We start from the raw sequence: 18,063 nt of genomic DNA, 5'->3' as shown, positions 1-18,063 counted from the left end.
GGCCACACTATATTGCACTTTAATTGGAAAAAATAATTGGGTAATCTAAATTTTAATTTAAAAAAATACATTTTTTTAAATCAATCAATTTGAGCATATGATTTCCTTATTTTGTGTCAGGGTTTAACATTCAAAATTTATATTTTCTTTACTAGTTGCTATTTTATATACCTCAAACAATGTGCATGCAGGATTAAGATTCCAAGCATTTGCTCAAAACTCAATCCTCTAAAGTTTAGGGTCAACCTTATGGCTATGATCTTGCATGGTCACTTGGGATTGAATAATCTTCATGATTCAGTGGTCAAAGCAGGCTCGGCAGGTGGGGAAGATGGTGATGGAAGCACAATGAGATGCATCCAAGATGGTAACAGAACTCAAGTAATGCTAATTCTCTATGGTAGACACAGCAACATACCAGGATTTTTGTCCATTTGAACACTTCATTTCTGCACAAAGACTTCCTGAACAAAAAAGATCTAACATCTCTAGATCGCTATCAAATTCACTTATTACTGCATTGAAATCCACAATCGGGTGTCTTCCATTTACTTCTAATATAGGTGCTACGTTAGCCAGGAATTTTGTTTGCCAAGTCATACAAGTTAGATTTTACGTAGCCCAGTTTGCCAGTCACCAACTATCTCATTACTCTGTACAGTTTCAATACCCCACCCTTATTATAAATTAGCAAAAGTAGTGTTCCTAATATCAAATCCTGAGCCTCATTACTACTTTTAACAACTAATCGAAGTTTATACGTTTCAGGACATTTCAAAATGTATTGCATGGTTAGTTTAATCTTTTTTCAAGCTCTTCACTTGTCATTTTAGTAAACTGAAATGAAGGCTCAACGTTTCAGCTGGCGAATTGCAGTATAATGAAGATAACTTGATAGAAATTAACACTTTGCTTATTCTGTTCTTGTTCAAAACAAAATTAAAAGCAAATATTAATGCCCACTTGATTCTACAGTTGGGTTAGTTTATCCCCCAAGATTGTACTCGTTAGCAATAACCACCCTGTTAGCGTACATAGTCACAGTAACCACAACGTTAACCTCCTTAACAAGAATTACGACTGCATACACAAAATACCAAAGGTGTCAGGTCTGGGACCTTGCCCACTTCATTCTGCTTTCAAACAATAACAAATGTTAATCCGCTCCCCAACTCTTTCAGACGGAGAAGCGATCCGAGGCACGAGAGTAACACCATCAGTAAGTGCCATTTTCCTCCCAGCTAACCTTCAGCTCGAATATATTTTCTACAAGAAGGGATAATATGTGGGGTTTGCCGGTCGGTCTCCGGGTACTGCTCCTTCTTTAGTTGGAAGCACTGCTGCCGTGTACGCGGATTGCCCGATAAACAAAGAGTCCACAGAGACGGCGGGCGGGGCGGCCGAGCTCCAGCAACATCGAGCCGGCACTCGGAAGCTGCCCGGCCCCCCTCCCGTCGGAGGCCCGGCCCCAAAGCGGTCAGCACCGTCCCGACACCCGGACCCTCAGCCGAATATAATCCCGGCGCAACTCATTAGAAACGTCCCCCTCCCGGTCAGTGACAAGGACCCGACTCAGTGCGAGTTACCCTGCAAAGCACCGCCAGCCGCTCTCCTTCCACCTTCTCCTCCGCTTCAGTTCCGACTGCGTGAAAACAAAAGCCCAGACCTCTGTCCCGGAAGTGGTTCCCCAGCTCCTTCCTCCGGCCGGTGGATTCTCTGTGACCCGGAAGGGCAGGTTCGGGCCGGAAGCTGTGGCGGCCGCTTGTAGTGAAGTCCCGGCATTGAGTGGAGGGCAGGGCAAGTGTGGTATTGGTGGCGGTGCCGGGGAGAGATGGTCATGGAAAGTTAGTGACTCGTTTCCTCCCATTACTCGGGTGGAAGTTAATGTTTTGAACATCTAACTCCCTTTCATTATGAGCGTGCGGCTCCGTCAATGAAACTCGGGTTATCGCGGCTGCTTTGTTGACAGTTTGAGTTGGATTCCAGGCCTCGCCGGTCGGTTTCGGCACATTGATGCTGTCGGTGGCTCTTTGTGCAATCGGCACAATACCTGATCAGTGAGGTGAGGAAGGGAACTGCAGTGAGATGTACAATGAAGAAGGGATGGTAATTATGAAGTTTTGCTTTGTTTACTCTTGGGAGCAAGAGGGCAGAACTCTTCAAGAACTGGAGCAAAGTGCTGCGGATGCAGAAAATCTGAACCGAAAACAGAAAATGCCGGAAATACTGAGCAGGCCAGGCAGCTTCTGTGGAGAGCTAAACGCAGTTAAAAGTTGCAGCTGATGAGAACTAATAAAAGGTCATCGACTTGAAACGTTAACTCTGTTTCTCTCTGCACAGATGCTGCTTGGCCTGTTGAGTATTTCCAGCTCCATGTCCAGTTTCACTGCTGGAACAGATTATATTTTTTATCTGAACTTTGTTCCACACTTTTTTTTATGTTCAGATTATAAGTAGGGCGATTTGGAACTGCTTTGTGGTTGTGAAAAGAGAGTCAAGTGGTGTTTTCTGCCAATTTGAATCCAAACCAACTTGCGGTACTGTTCACATGTTTTGCCACTTTCCATAAATGGGTAACCATTTCAGAAATGACCTTGCTGTCATCAGAATAGCACATTGAAGGATACTGTTAATCACTGAAATTCTATGGTACTTTGTATCATTGTACTGTGCTACATTTACGAAGGACACTGGTTCACGTTTGTGATCATCTGTGTACTGTGCTACATTTATGGAGAACACCTGTTCACATATGTGATCACTGTGTATGATGCTACATTTATGAAGAACACTGGTTCACATATGTGATCATCTTCATTTGGGAAACCAATGTTGGTCTACATGGTCAAGATATTGGGAGGTAATGCATTTTGTTCTCTTTATTATTTCATGGGAGTTTCTGGTAAGGCCAGTATTTGTTGCCCTTGAACTGAGTGGCTTGTTAGGCCATTTCAAAGGAGAGTAAAGAGCCAAACCATGTTGCTGTAAGTCTGGAGTCACATGTAGGTTAGACCAAGCAAGGCTGGCAAATTTCCTTCCCTAATTAATGAACCGGATGGGTTTTTAACCACAATCAATAGTTTCATGGTCATTATTACTGAGTCTAGTTATATTCCAGATTTATTAATCAAATAGAAAATGACCACTATTGCAAATTGGTGTCAGCCTTAGTCATAGTATTTTTGTAACTAAATCTGTAGACTATGGATTTAAAGTAGATTACAGCTACCAGAGCAAATAATCTGAACTAACGCATCAGTGCAGTACTATGAGAGTGCTACACTTAAATTTTTAAAAAAAATACCCAATTCATTTTTTTTTCAATTAAGGGGGAATTTAGCGTGGCCAATTCATCTACCCTACACATCTTTCGGTTAGGGGGGGGGGGGGGGGAGACCAAGGGGGCTGAGACCCACACCGACATGGGGAACAGGTGCAAACTCCACACAAGAATCGAACTCGGGTCCTCGGCACCATGAGGCAGCAGTGCTAACCACTGAGCCATGTGCCACCCAGAGTGATACATTTAACATCTCAATATAAGTTGTTACAGTACAGCTGCACGCTCTGCTGCTGTTGCTTATAGCTACTCCTGATAGGAGACCTACTGTGTCAAGCTTGAGTTATCCTGTTAATAATCCTTCACCTTCATGAGATGATTTCTGCACATTCCCTATCCTCCTTCGGACTTTGCCATTAAATCTACCATCATTTACCCTAAACAGACAAACATATCTACTTGTTCCAAAGTGACAGTGTTCACTTCTAAGTACAATTGTTTTGTTCTTTTGGTGTTTATACTCAATCCATATTCTAGACTTCAGGTGAACATATAAGATGCAGGATGATAAGACAGGGAATTCACCCCAGTATCCTGACTAACATCTTTATTTTAATCAATACCATCATAAAACTTTGATGTGTTAATTTATCTTGCATGTTTGTGGGTCTTTGCTGTGTGCAATTTGGCTGCCTGGTTTCCCTACATTGCAATAGTGATCACATTTCGAAAGTACTTAATTGGCCATAAAAGAGCTTTGGGTTGCCCTGAAATCATAAAGGGTACTATCTAAATGCAAATTATTTCTTTGCAAGGGACAAGGTAGAAAACATTTATGTTACTAATTTATCTAGTGCCTGGCATATGGAGGGGCAGCAGGTAAATCATGGAAAGATCAACCATAATATTGAATAGCAGTGCAGACTGGCTCAATTTGCCTACTGCTGCTTCTATTTCTTGTTCTCGTGAAAACAAAATTTAAATACAGGTCAAGAATTCTTTATCTGGAAACCCCAAAACTGAGCACATCCAGAAACCTAACTTTTAAAAAACTTTGTCGTCCTTTATGGGAAGTCTGTGATCCGGGTTGAGACGGACCTTGCCAACTGCACCCTGTATTTATTATTCAGTGGAGCACCTTCCTTTAACCATTTTATTTACTTTAGACTGTAGCTAATCTAGTCTTCGGCCATTGTAATGTAAGTAGACCGAAATGTATCTGAAATCCAAAACGCAATTTCCCTGTGAGGGGTTTCGGACACATGACCTGTACCATGAGCTTCTGGGAATGGAAATTAAACACTTATTATATGGTCAAATCACATTTAAAGGAAGAGGATTATGTAAAATAAAGAAAACATCAATGACTTATTTGTAATACAATTAGAAATATTGTCATGTTGCATAAAATAACTATAAAACTTAACCAGGGTTGTAGAATTGTGAATGATAGTTTATAGTGACATTTACATTAATACATAGAACATAGTGCAGAAGGAGGCCATTCGGCCCATCGAGTCTGCAACGACCCACTTAAGCCCTCACTTCCACCCTATCCCCGTAACCCAATAACCCCATCTAACCTTTTTGGTCACTAAGGGCAATTTATCATGGCCAATCCACCTAACCTGCAGGTCTTTGGACTGTGGGAGGAAACCGGAGCACCTGGAGGAAACCCACGCAGACACTGGGAGAACGTGCAGACTCCGCACAGACAGTGACCCAGCGGGGAATCGAACCTGGGACCCTGGCGCTGTGAAGCCACAGTGCTTGTGCTACCATGCTGTCCAAATTACGTGGATGTAGATGCTCAATGCAATTTAACTAACATTGCAGATGAAACCGATCTGGTAGAGACAATGGACTTGAAGTTGGCAGCTCAAATATTAAAATGTGCTGGCCAGAATAAATAAGTAGCTACAACAATCGCAACAAGGTTGAATGCAGACAATGCTGCATGTTGGAAGGCAGAATAAATGTACAGATAATCCACAAATGGTGTTGAAAGAGACCAAGAAATCACAGCAGACTTGCCACTCAACACATTCAATCAATGTGGCAATCAACAAATCAAAACAATAGAATGCAAGTCCGAGGAAGCTCTAATCAAATTTTGTAATGCTGTGGTCAATCCAGGTGTAGGCATTGCGACTTGAAACACATTGGACTGTTGGAAACAGTGCAGAGAAGAGCAATGGATCTGATTGCTCATGTTAAAAATGTGAGTGATGAAGAAAGACTTTACTGGAAACTCATGCTTTTAAGCAGGGAAAGGAGTTGTGTGCGAAACTGATCTCACAGAAACTCATAAGATAGTCAATGGTATAAAGAAGGTAAATTAGGAAAATTACAGAATTCTTTCACTCAGGATTGTGAGTCTTTGAAATTCTCTATCCAGGGGGATGTATCAGGTGACCCAAATCCAAGATATAAAAGGAAGCTTTAGGATTGATGTTAAAGTTCTTCTTCATGGAAAACATTATCAACTGTTTGAGTAGATTCACAAATAAGTTTGAGAAAATCTCTGGATTCATTTGAGAACAAATTGGTTGTTGCAAAATATTAAAAAGTGTGATTCTTAGGATATGGGCATCATTGGTAAAGTCAACATTTATTATTTGTCCCTGAATTGCCCTTGGGATGGTGGTGGTGAGTCACTTCCATAGAATCCCTGCAGTGCAGAAGAAGGCCACTCTACCTAGCTCTATCTCTTTAACCCCACGCATTGATCATAGCCAATCCACCTAACTTTCACATCTTTGGGCTGTGGGAGGAAACCGGCGCACCCAGAAACCCACTATTATGGACCAGGACTTAGAAACATCAAAATGTATTGTGAAGCTCACCTGACCAAGAACTTTTATGTTGAATTTGGCTAGGATGAGGACAAGAGTCTTCACTTCAGGTATGATTCATCAGACTTCCTAGGCACTTTTATCAAAACAAAGTTTCTGATAAGAATGTAGTTAACATATAAAACACTTATCAAGAATTTGTTCTCAATTACAAACATGAAAAAACACACACAACAGCTACAGTAATTTATGTATATAACTCTTAATGAATCCCCCTTAATAGCTGTCCCAATCCAATACAAAATCCAATAAACCAAATCCCCTTTCAAGGGCGTGGCCCAGCACACTATAAGCTCACTTGAATGAGACTTGTCCTTTCCTTGAAATTCTGATCCAGTTCCAACCAGCAGATTCAAAACTCCTTCCGCAAAGCAACTCTATCTTTAAAGTTACCAAGGTAATGTTACCACACCCAATGTACTTTTGGTTCATTGGAACAGCTTGAAAATGAAAACCGGGAAACACTGTTTTTCTCCTGCAGTCCAAAGCAACAAACTGAAACTTAATCCCAAAGACCTGAACCCCCTCTCTCCTGACAGCCCAGCTCCACCCACAAATTACATCACTGAAGCCGTGCGACAAGTCGTGTGGTGGGACCCTCACATGAAAGCACGCAGACAGTTAACCAAGGTCTTAATCAAACCCGGTCCCTGGCACTGTGAGGCAGCAGTGCTAACTTGTGTGCCACTGTTCCACACAGATAGTTAGCAAAGGTTGGAATTGAACCTGGGTACCTAGAGCTGTGAGGCAACAGCGCTAACCACTCTGCCACCGTAAGACCTGGTTATTAACTTTATACATAAGTGGTATTTGAAATATATGGGTTTGTTTAATTGGAATGTCGAGGCAGGTTTCAGGAAGTGTTAAAGTGCTGTAACTATTAACTGTAAAGCTATTTCTTTGTTGCTAATATGCTTAATTCTGAGTACAAATTAAAGTTTGTTTTAATATAAAAGCTGTCTACTGGTCAGTGTTATCACTCATGTGGCGCAGTGACATTTCCTCAAAGTTTTACCAAATGCAAATAGTTGGGTTCTAATCCAGGATCTTATCCAAAATTGGGGTTCTGGTCCGGACCATAATACAGGCAAGTGGCGAGTATTCCACTACACTCCTGATTTGTGCTTGCAGATGATAGGTCTTGTGGATCGGGGGGGGTGAGTCGTTTCTGGCACATTTTCAAGCCTCTGACATGCTTTTGTAGCCACAGTATTTATTTATTTTTATAAATATTTTTATTCTCCTTTTTCACATTTTCTCCCAAATTTACACCCACCAACAATAAGCAGTAACGAAAACAATGTCAATCCCCACATCAACAACAACAATTCCATCCTCCCACCAAATCCCCAAACAAACAACAAAAAGGAATCAGGAATCACCCATAGTCACCATTAACACATACAGTCCTCCTCCACCCAACCCCCCCCCCCCCCCCCCCCCAACTAATGTTCAATGCTATCCAATTCTTGAAAGTGCATAATGAATAACGCCCATGAATTGTAGAACCCCTCCATCCTTCCCCTCAGTTCAAACTTAACCTTCTCAAGAGTTAAGAATTCCAACAGGTCCCCCCGTCACACCAGGGCACAGGTGGAGAGGTTGCCCTCCATCCCAACATGATCCGCCTTCAGGTGATCAATGAGGCGAAGGCTACAACATCTGCCTCCGCACACGTTTCCAACCCCAGCTGGTCCGACACCCCGAATATGGCCCCCTGTGCGTCCGGGTCCAGTTTCACGTGCACCACTTTAGAGTTTACCCTAAAAACCTCCTTCCAGTAATCCTCCAGCTTTAGACAGGACCAAAACATATGAACGTTATTCGCGGCTCCCCCCCACACACACAACGTTCACACACATCTTCCATCCCCTCAAAGAGCCGGCTCATCCTCGCCCTTGTGAGGTGTGCTCTATAAACCACCTTCAGCTGTAAACCACCTTCAGCTGTATCAGCCCCAACCCTGCGCACGAGGTGGAGGCATTCACTCTCCAGAGCACTTCACACCAGAACCCCTCCTCCATATCCTCTCCCAACTGTAGCCACAGTTTTTATATGGCTGATTCAGTTTCCTGTCAGTGATAATCTCTGAATGTTGATGATGGAGGATTCAATTATGGTTATGCTGTTGAAAGTCAAGTGGAGATGGTTAGATTCTCTCTTGTTGAAGGTGGTCATCATTTGGTACTTACATGATGTGAATGTTACTTAAAACTTATCAGATCAAATCTGAATGTTATCCTGGATTTGCTGCATGCAGACATGGATTGCTTTTAAGCATCTGAAGAGTTGAGAATGGTATTGAACACTGTTCAAGCATTAGCAAACATCTTCAATTCTAACCTTGTGTTGGAGGTTTTTATGCTTATTAATTCATGAATTAATGAAATGAGAGCAACTGAATGGTCATCCTCATGCATAAGTAGCGTACAATTAGGCATTTGTAAATTGGAAGCATTTCTTAGTGTTTTTAAAATCTAAACTTTAAAAAGATCATTCACTTAAATGTATTGTGCATCAAATTATAATTGGAAAAATATAATTGTTATCGATACTGGTTAGGCTTTTTAACATTTTCACATTGGCAAATTGGGGCGGGATTCTCCGCCGGCACGATTCTCCGTTTTGCCGGCACCCGGGGGTTTTCCGACGGCGTGGGGCTGCCTCACAATGGAAAAACTCATTGACCGGCCGGTGTAACGGAGAATCCCGCCGGCGGGCCGAGGCTGAAATGTGGCGTGGCGGGGCGGAGAATCCAGCCCATGGCCTTTTATCACGGTTGATATTTCAAATAAAACTGACGCAAATTTTCAGTGACTCTGGAGTTAGTAATGAGAAAAATAGTGAAGATGTACCTCCTAGGGGCGGCACGTGGCATAGTGGTTAGCACTGCTGCCTATGGTACTGAGGACCCGGGTTTGAATCCCGGCCCTGTCACTGTCCGTGTGGAGTTTGCACATTCTGCCCGTGTCTGCGTGTGTTTCACCCTCACAACCCACAGATGTGCATGATAGGTGGATTGGCCACACTAAATTGCCCCTTCATTGGAAATAAAAATAATTGGGTATTCTAAATTTAAAGAAATATGTACCTCCTAAGGGCTCTTTAACGATTAAGTGTGCTACATCATGTCACACTGCCATATAAAGTAGAAAGCCCCAGGTTTGATTTCTGGTCTTTATTGAGTTATCTTGGTGCATTTATGGGAGAGTAGGTACCCAAGTGATAAGGCAAGGTGTCCTTGAGCTGAGAAGAGGAAAAATCAGTCAACGGTCCTGTGTTTTCTCAACCGTTGACCCTGTTGGATAATGGATATTTGTGGATTTTGCTTCAGGACAGGATCAGACTGGAATACAAAGTCTGTTAACTCAGCCATAAAGACTGCAATATGACCGGAATGCACAAACAATGTCCCAAGGTGCATCTTTGAGGTCTGACCAGACAAAAATAGATGCAAAACAAATAGAGATATCAGGAGTGAAAAATAGCTCAGACATATGGGTTTGAAGGAGGAGTGTGAATGTGGGATAAAATGATGAGACAGGCGATTCCAGAGCATGAGACAAAAGAGCTGAAGGAATAGTCACCAGTGGTTGGATGAAGGTAATGGTGAATGTGAGGTTTGAGGTTGTAGTGTTGGAGATGGTACAGAGCTATGGAAGACAAGGCCATGAGAGGAGTGTAAATATGAAGCTGAGAATTTTAAATTTGAAATCTTGGGGGATTGCGAGCCAATTTAGGTCAGCAAGGACAATAGTGATAGATGAGTTAGATTTGGTGTAGTCAAAAATACAGGCAGCAGTTTTGAATGAGCTGAGGTTTGTGATGAATAGAACACTGATCTGGACACGATTGGAACAAGTCAATTCTGGATGTGATGAAGACTTGGATGAGGGTTGCAGCAGCAGATGGAATGAGGCAAGGGTGGCGATGTTACAGAGAGGAGGAGTAGGAGATAAAATATATGGAGTTCAACTTCAGTTTATGGTCAGATTGGAAAAGGAGTGAACAGTTTACTAGCACCAGGGCCAGAAAAGGAAGTTTGAGGTCCCCCATTTCAGTGGAACGGGGTCAAGGGATCAGGATCTGGTTCTCGTGAATAAAATGAACTGAGTGCAGATGCATCAGAAACTGGAAAAAAAACCAGGGCGAGATGAAAAAACAGAAAAGAGAGGTGGGTTGAAGGAATGCGCTATCTCGCTGATTGGGTAGCACAGTAGCATTGTGGTTAGCATAATTGCTTCACAGCTCCAGGGTCCCAGGTTCGATTCCTCGGCTTGGGTCACTGTCTGTGCGGAGTCTGTACGTTCTCCCCGTGTGTGCGTGGGTTTCCTCCGGGTGCTCCTTTTTCCTCCCACAGTCCAAAGATGTGCAGGTTAGGTGGATTGGCCATGCTAAATTGTCCTTGGTGTCCAAAATTGCCCTTAGTGTTGGGTGGGGTTACTTGGTAATGGGGATAAGGTGGAGGTGTGAGCTTGGGTAGGGTGCTCTTTCCAAGAGCCGGTGCAGATTCGATGGGCCGAATGGCCTCCTGCACTGTAAATTCTATGATAATTGGAGCATCCTCCTTTCTCTGTTTGCTTCTGGTGTGAATAGAGTTGAATGTTTTGGTATATTTTCTTCTTGCCCATGCATTTAGCTTCTATATTATACGATCCTTGCTGATAAAGGAAGTAACCTGCTTCCAGGCCTGCAGTTATACTTTACCAAAGTTGTCCTGGAGGTGTTGTTAAGGCCAAATTCCCTCTGGGAGCATCTTACTGTGACACAGTATCTGAAAGCAACACAGTCAATATATTCTGATATCTAATATTAAGGAATTAATTGAATGTGGTTTGTGAATCTATTACTCCCTGATCTAACACTCAATACTATCCTCATCACTGTCTCATCCTCTTGTTGTTTTGTTTGCCCTTTCGCTGCATCATCTATTTTCATAATTTGAATGCATCTGTCAAAAGTTGCTGAGGGCAGCAAGCTGCATCTTTCAGTACCTGGTGTGGGCAAATGTGGACTACAGCTATTAGCAATTCAATTCCATTTCTTCTTGTTTCCCCATTCATCCTCAATTTCATTGCATTTCACATCCCCATGGCTTCCCTCCAGCACCTTCCTTTCATTCCTCTTTCCCTTTAAGAAATATTCACTCAATCCCTATATTAAACAAATTACATGGTTTCGTATTTGCCTTGCCTTTCAATCCACCCCCACACATCTTGATTCTGTCTCATATCTACTATTTTCCCTGAAAGTTGAGCAGCTAGAAGCCACTTCATCTTCACAATGTGAATTCTCCAATGACTACCGCTCACATCCTTTGCCCCTGCTCACCAGATGAGCTTGTATGGATAAGCTGGCAAATAGAAAGCACAGCTGCCTCTCGAGGCAATATCAGGAACAGTGCAGTCTCCAGAAACAATAAATATACTGTCATGAGTCTCTTTCAGTTTACTGTGTTGCTGTCAACACCTTCAAGTTCAGGTGTGGCATATGAAGTAAATGAGAGATGCTTCTCCCTCCACAGCACCTGAGACCAACAAGTAAGTGCTTACCTCATTGGGAATAAAAAGATTAATACTGTCTGAGCTGGAGACAACTTTGCTTCCAGGTGTGCAGGCAAGCCTGAGTGCCTTAGCTAACCTATACATAAAAATGTCTCCGCTTGTTGTCATGTAAAAGCTTTCGTCAGTGGTTGTAAGTTGGGTATTGTGTGGGTAATTTTTCTGTTCTTTGTGCAGTGGAATCAACCCTTCAATATAAATGGAACTGCTTTTGTATCATAACGATTCTTTGGCAGTATTGCAACATAAAGCTGCCATAATTGTGATATTTGTGGGTTTTAACATTAGATATTTTCTTTATAGTTCATTGCTGGAATATGCCTGTAGGCCAACCCTTGTTGCCTCTGAACCAAAGGAGTTCACTATTATATTAGTTGCCCAATATCTAGGTATATATATCGAGCCTAGGAATGAAACGTAGAGCTCTTGCCATGGTTTTCTAGCTTACCTGATGAGACTTCATGATTTTCTTAATATTGGAAGACAGAAATATAAAGGCTTTATGAAATAGTAAATGGAAAATGTGACTATTAATCAAAAATTAAATATTTACAATAAAGAATTGAGTATTCCTGTTGAGAAGATGAAAAGCATCAAAGATGTTTGCCTTACATCAACATTTACAATAAACGGTAGCTTGATGTTGAACTGAACTTCTGTGGTGGTTCATTAGTGGCTAACTCAAAAGATTAACAAGCTCAACTCAATCAAAACTGCCAATCAAATAACATTACATTTGAAATGAAAACAGAAAATGCCAGAAATACTCTGGTCAGGCAGCGTCTGTAGAGAAAGAAACAGATTTATCAACTGATGACTTTTCAACAGAATTGTTCGAGTTTTTTAAAATTTAGCGTGCCCAATTCTTTTTTTTCTAATTAAGGGGCAATTTAGCGAGGCTAATCCACCTATCCTGCACATCTTTGGGTTGTGGGGGATAAGATCCACGCAGACATGAAGAGAATGCAAACTCCATACAGACAGTGACCCGGAGCTGGGATCAAACCCAAGTCCTCGGCGCCGTGGTGCAGCAGTGCTAACCACTGTGCCGCCCCTGGAATTGTTAGAGATGTAATATTACCTTGCATTTATTGTATCTGTGTTTATTTTGTTTAGTAGTTTGTGTTGAATAGATATGTACTATGGATGCTTGGGAGCCAAATATAAAATTATAAATCTCAAGTTGCTGACACTGCGCCCTTTGTGTTCTGATCATAGATCATAGAATTATATCATGGAATTTACAGTGCAGAAGGAGGCCATTTGGCCCATCGAGTCTGCACTGGCTCTTGGAAAGAGCACCCTACCCAAGGTCAACAGCTCCACCCTATCCCCATAACCCAGTAACACCAAGGGCAATTTTGGGCACTAAGGGCAATTTATCATGGCCAATCCACCTAACCTGCACATCTTTGGACTGTGGGAGGAAACCGGAGCACCCGGAGGAAACCCACGCACACACTGGGAGGATGTGCAGACTCCGCACAGACTGACCCAAGCTGGAATCGAACCTGGGACCCTGGAGCTGTGAAGCAATTGTGCTACCCACAATGCTACCGTGCTGCCCTGATTGAGGACTATTAAGCAATAATGTTTAAAGAAAAAACTCATTTCAAATGCCAAGGCCCACAATGTTTAGATATCACAAACTAGCAAGAAAATAATTTAAAAAAATATAAATTTAGCGTACCCAATTCATTTTTTCCAATTAACAGGCAATTTAGCGTGGCCAATCCACCTACCCTGCACATCTTTGTGTTGTGCGGGCGAAACCCACGCAAACACGGGGAGAATGTGCAAACTCCACACGGACAGTGACCCAGAACTGGGATCGAACCTGGGACCTCAGCGCCGTGAGACTGCAGTGCTACCACTGCGCCACCGTGCTGCCCCTTACCAAGAAAATAATAACAATACAAATGTGATTATATTGCTTGGCTTCAAGGGATGAATTGTCAAGTTTCAGGCTGCTTGTGGCCTTGGGATCATTGCTCATTCCTGCTTTAAAATATACAAACACATTTCTGTCTAAATTGAATTACTTGGCTTCTTACCTGAGAAACTATCCTGTTTCACAGGATTTCAGCTGGATGAATCCAACTGATGATTCGTAACTGGATTTTGAACAGAATGAACCTGGCAAATGTGTAGAGAGTTCCAAATTTAGCCAAATAAATTTTATGACGAGTCTAACAATGCATCTGACTTGTGCTATTTTTCTTTGCAAATTGTAATTTTTTTCCCCATTTTGTGCATTGTGACACAGCAAAAAGGCAAATACTGATGTTACATGACAGTAACATTCCAATATCTGAAAGTGAAGAGATAAAAGTGGGGCACCCAAGTTACAAGCTGTTTGCATGGAAAAACCTTGTCAGTTAAGAGACACTGTAAATATATTGGTGAAGTCAAAAGAAATAAAGAAGCAGTTAATGGCAAATTGCTGACTACATAAAGAAAACATAAGATTCTTAACAATACATGAGACTTTTTTTCAGGTTTCCAGGATGCAATGATTGATTTATGCCTGATCCTTCATTGTGTCTCGCAACCCCAAGAAATGACTGCCTCATTCATTACTGCTATGAGTCGCAAATCTTCATCAAATATGAAATGATTTTCTTCTGATATTCTGTCCCTTAAATGAAAAAAATAAACACTTTGTTTTCTGTTCACAGATGAGCTGTACAGGTGGTTGTTATGCTTCTAACTAAGTAAACAGCTATGGGCAGTCTCAATGATCCAGAAGATACATATATTGCAGTGATTCGTCCTAAGAATGCTGCTAGTTTGAATTCTCGTGACTACCGAACAAAATCTTATGAAGTAAGCAAGTAAATACTTTTTAAGTATTCTCTTAGGATGTACAGAAGTCAAAGTAAATGTGTTATGTAATATGATTTATTGGTCACAATTAGATGATATTGCAGCTTCAATTCCAGTGACCGAGACAGAGTTTTCTTCTGGTTACAAGGGAAAATTTGTTTTGGCACATGGATGAGTGATAGTTGGACAACTGCACGAACCAGCTTCACTACCCATTGGTCCCCCTTCTTTTTAACGCAAAATATCACCCTCTTAATACACAGTGTTTTGAAGAAAAGTGCAAAGTATACCCTTACAAGTAGCTGCCAACATAAAAGGTAGCACATCTAGCTAATCTAATAGAGTTCTTTGAGAGAGTACTCAGATGGTAATTAAATTAATTTGATGCACAGAATTCAGAAACACTTACAATGATTTTGAGTAAACAATTAGTGAATAAAATTAGGGCGCATGGAACTGGAGGCAACCTTATAGCCAGAACTGGAAATTAATTCTGAGGTAAGAATAGCGACTTGGCTGAAAACAAAGGCTTAGATTGGCAAAAGAATGAAGGGGGCTCAGTACAGAGCAAGTAGGGAGAAACTGTTCCCATTGGTAGAAGGATCGAGGACCAGAGGACATCCAATTTAAGGCTTTGGCAAAGGATGCAGTGACAACATAGAATCCCTACAGTGCAGAGAAGGAGGCCATTCGGCCCATCAAATCTGCACCAACCCCCTGAAAGAGCACTCCACCCTATCCCAACAACTTCTTAACCTAACCGACACACCCCTGAACACTAAGGGGCAATTGATCTTGCCCAATCCACCCCTGCACATCTTTGGACTGTGGGAGGCACGCAGACGAAACCCATGTAGACATGGGGAGAACTTACAAACTCCACACACACACACAGTCACCCGAAGCCAGAATTGAAGCTGGGTCCCTGGCGCTGTGAAACCTATGAAGAAAGCCTTTTTTACAATTTAGGGGCTGGAATGTACTGAGAATGTGGTGGGGGCAGATACAATCAGAACTTGCAAAAGAGAATTGAATAGATAGTAGAGGGACAAAAATGAAGAGTTTTCGGTAAAAGGTGTGGTAATGCGACTAGATGAGTTGCTCTTGCAGAGAGCCGGGACGGACACGACCAGCCAAATGGCTTTCTTCTGCACTGCAACCATTCTATTCTAAGAATGAGAAAAACTCAGTTACTGTACAATTCCACATAGACTATATAAATATCCGGCTGCAGATTTTTGGAATCCACATAGCTGAACTTCGGTAATGGAAATTACTGATCGTTGAACTTTGCAATTTGATGCTATATGACAAATTATCATGAATAAAAGTTTACTCTCATACGATCTGAATGCATCCTTTTTCCACTATCTTTATTTTTGTTGGGCAATATTGGTGTCTAACCGATAAATTCACAAATAGCTTGAACTTAATTTTGTTCTACATTAGTTTTGCAGGAAAGTGGATCCTATTTTGATAATTCTCTGATTTTATTCTCAGCACAAGAGTGGATTATAGTTTATTTTCATGTTTTACAGTATTGTGAAAGTAGTGGCACTTTTTGAGATCACAATGATGTACCTGAGCATATTATTAATCTGTCAATTTGGTATAGATTGATTTTTAACATATAGATAGACAGTCCCCAATATCAGGTAGATCTTGTTCCAGTTCTATGGGACTAGCTGGATTGCCGTTGCAGAGAGCTGGCCTAAACATGATGGATCAAATGGCCTTCAGAGCTGGGATAGCCACGATATGTCAAATGTCCCCCTTCAGAGCTGTAACCATTCTATGATTGTATAGAATTCTCTGGATTCTTCAACGTAACGCCATCAGACATGGGAGCAGAATTAGGCCACTAGGCCCATTGAGTGCTCCGCAATTCAATCATGGAAGATATTTTTCTCATCCCCATTCTCCTGCCTTCTCCCCATAACCCCTGACCTCCTATTGATCAAACAATTATCTATCTCTGTCTTAAAAACACTCAATGATTTGGCCTTCACAGCCTTCTGCGGCAAAGAGTTCCACAGATTCACCACCCTCTGGCTGAAGAAATTCTTCCTCTATCTCTGTTTCAAAGGATCGTCCCTTTAGTCTGAGATTGTGTCCTCTGCTTCTAGTTTTTCCTACATGTGGAAATATCCTCTCCACGTCCACTCTATCCAAGCCTCGCGGTATCCTGTAAGTTTCAGTAAGATCCCCATTCATCCTTCTAAACTTCAGCGAGTACAGACCCAGAGTCCTCAACTGTTCTCATACGACCTTCTCTTGTGAACCTTCTCTGGACCCTTTCCAAGGCCAGCACATCCTTCCATAGATACAGGGCCCAAAACTGCTCACAATACTCCAAATGGGGTCTGACCAGAGCCTTCTATAGCCTCAGCAGTACATCCCTGCTCTTGTATTCTAGCCCTCTCGACATGAATACTAACATTGCATTTGCCTTCCTAACTGCCGACCGAACCTGCACGTTAACCTTAAGAGAATCGTGAACACAGACTCCCAAGTCCCTTTGCGCTTCTGATTTCCTCAGCATCTTCCCATTTAGTAAATTGTCTATGCCTCCATTTCTCCTTCCACACTTTTTTCCACATTGTATTCCACCTGACACTTTTTGCCCACTCTCCTAGCCTGTCCAAGTCCTTCTGCAGCCTGCCTGCTTCCTCAGTACTACCTGCCCCTCTTCAGATCTTTGTATCATCTGCAAACATTGCCTTCAGTTCCTTCCTCCAGATCATTGCTGTATATTGTGAAAAGCTGTGGTCCCATCACTGACCCCTGAGGTACACCACTAATCACCGGCTGCCATCCTGAAAAAGACCCCTTTTATCCTCACTCTCTGCCTTCTGCCAGTCAGCCAATCCTATATCCATGGTTGGATCTTTCCCTTAACACCATGGGCTCTTAACCTATTTAACAGTGTCCTATGCGGCACCTTGTCAAAGGCCTTCTGGAAATCTAAATAAATCACGTCCACTGGTTCTCCTTTGCATAACTTCCTTGTTACTTCTTTGAAGAACTCTTATCAGATTTGTCAGACATGACCTCCCCTTGACAAAGCCTTGTTGACTCAGTCCTATTTTATCCTGCACTTCCAAGTACTCCTTGATCTCATCTTTAATAATGGACTCTAAAATCTTACCGAAGTCAGGCTAACCGGCCTATAATTTCCAGTCTTCTGCCTCCTTCCCTTCTTAAACAGGGGTGTTACATTAGCCACTTTCCAGTCCTCTGGGAACCTTCCTGCCTCCAGTGATTCCTGAAAGATCACCACCAATGCCTTCACAATCACCTGAGCTATCTCTTTTAGAACCCTGGAGTGTAGTCCATCCGGTCCAGGTGATTTATCCACCTTCAGACCTATCAGTTTCATCAGAACCTTTTCCTTAGTAATGGTCACTGCACTCACCTCTGCCCCCTGATTCTCCTGGAGCTCTGGTATTCCACTGATGTCTTCCACCGTGAATAGTGTGCAAAGTAACTATTCAGTTCGTCTGCCATTTCTTTGTTTCCTATTATTATTTCTCCAGCCACA

At 42.1% G+C, this 18,063-nt stretch overlaps 2 protein-coding genes across 3 annotated transcripts in view; one reads left to right on the top strand and one right to left on the bottom strand.

The window, feature by feature from the left end:
• Positions 1-1,717, bottom strand: part of LOC140424963 (ankyrin repeat and IBR domain-containing protein 1-like) — a 100,300-nt gene extending 98,583 nt beyond the window's left edge. The window contains exon 1 of the mRNA XM_072508696.1: positions 1,587-1,717. The gene's annotated coding sequence lies outside the window, so the exon portion shown is untranslated. The remainder of the gene's footprint in view (positions 1-1,586) is intronic.
• Positions 1,718-1,754: 37 nt separating this feature from the next.
• krit1 (KRIT1 ankyrin repeat containing) overlaps positions 1,755-18,063 on the top strand; it is an 81,390-nt gene continuing 65,081 nt past the window's right edge. Inside the window, exons 1-2 of one of the 2 annotated variants that reach the window (XM_072508694.1) lie at positions 1,755-2,062; positions 14,375-14,522. In XM_072508694.1, coding sequence (XP_072364795.1) covers positions 14,421-14,522 — 102 coding nt within the window. In that variant the 5' untranslated portion in view covers positions 1,755-2,062; positions 14,375-14,420. Of the gene's footprint in view, positions 2,107-14,374; positions 14,523-18,063 lie in introns of both variants that reach the window. The other variant, XM_072508695.1, reaches the window with a different exon arrangement.

This window comes from Scyliorhinus torazame, chromosome 6 (assembly GCF_047496885.1).
Source record: "Scyliorhinus torazame isolate Kashiwa2021f chromosome 6, sScyTor2.1, whole genome shotgun sequence".
NCBI classification, from domain to species: domain Eukaryota; kingdom Metazoa; phylum Chordata; class Chondrichthyes; order Carcharhiniformes; family Scyliorhinidae; genus Scyliorhinus; species Scyliorhinus torazame.
The sequence above is the reverse complement of the archived record's forward strand: the minus strand, read 5'-3'. Positions and strand labels throughout refer to the sequence as shown.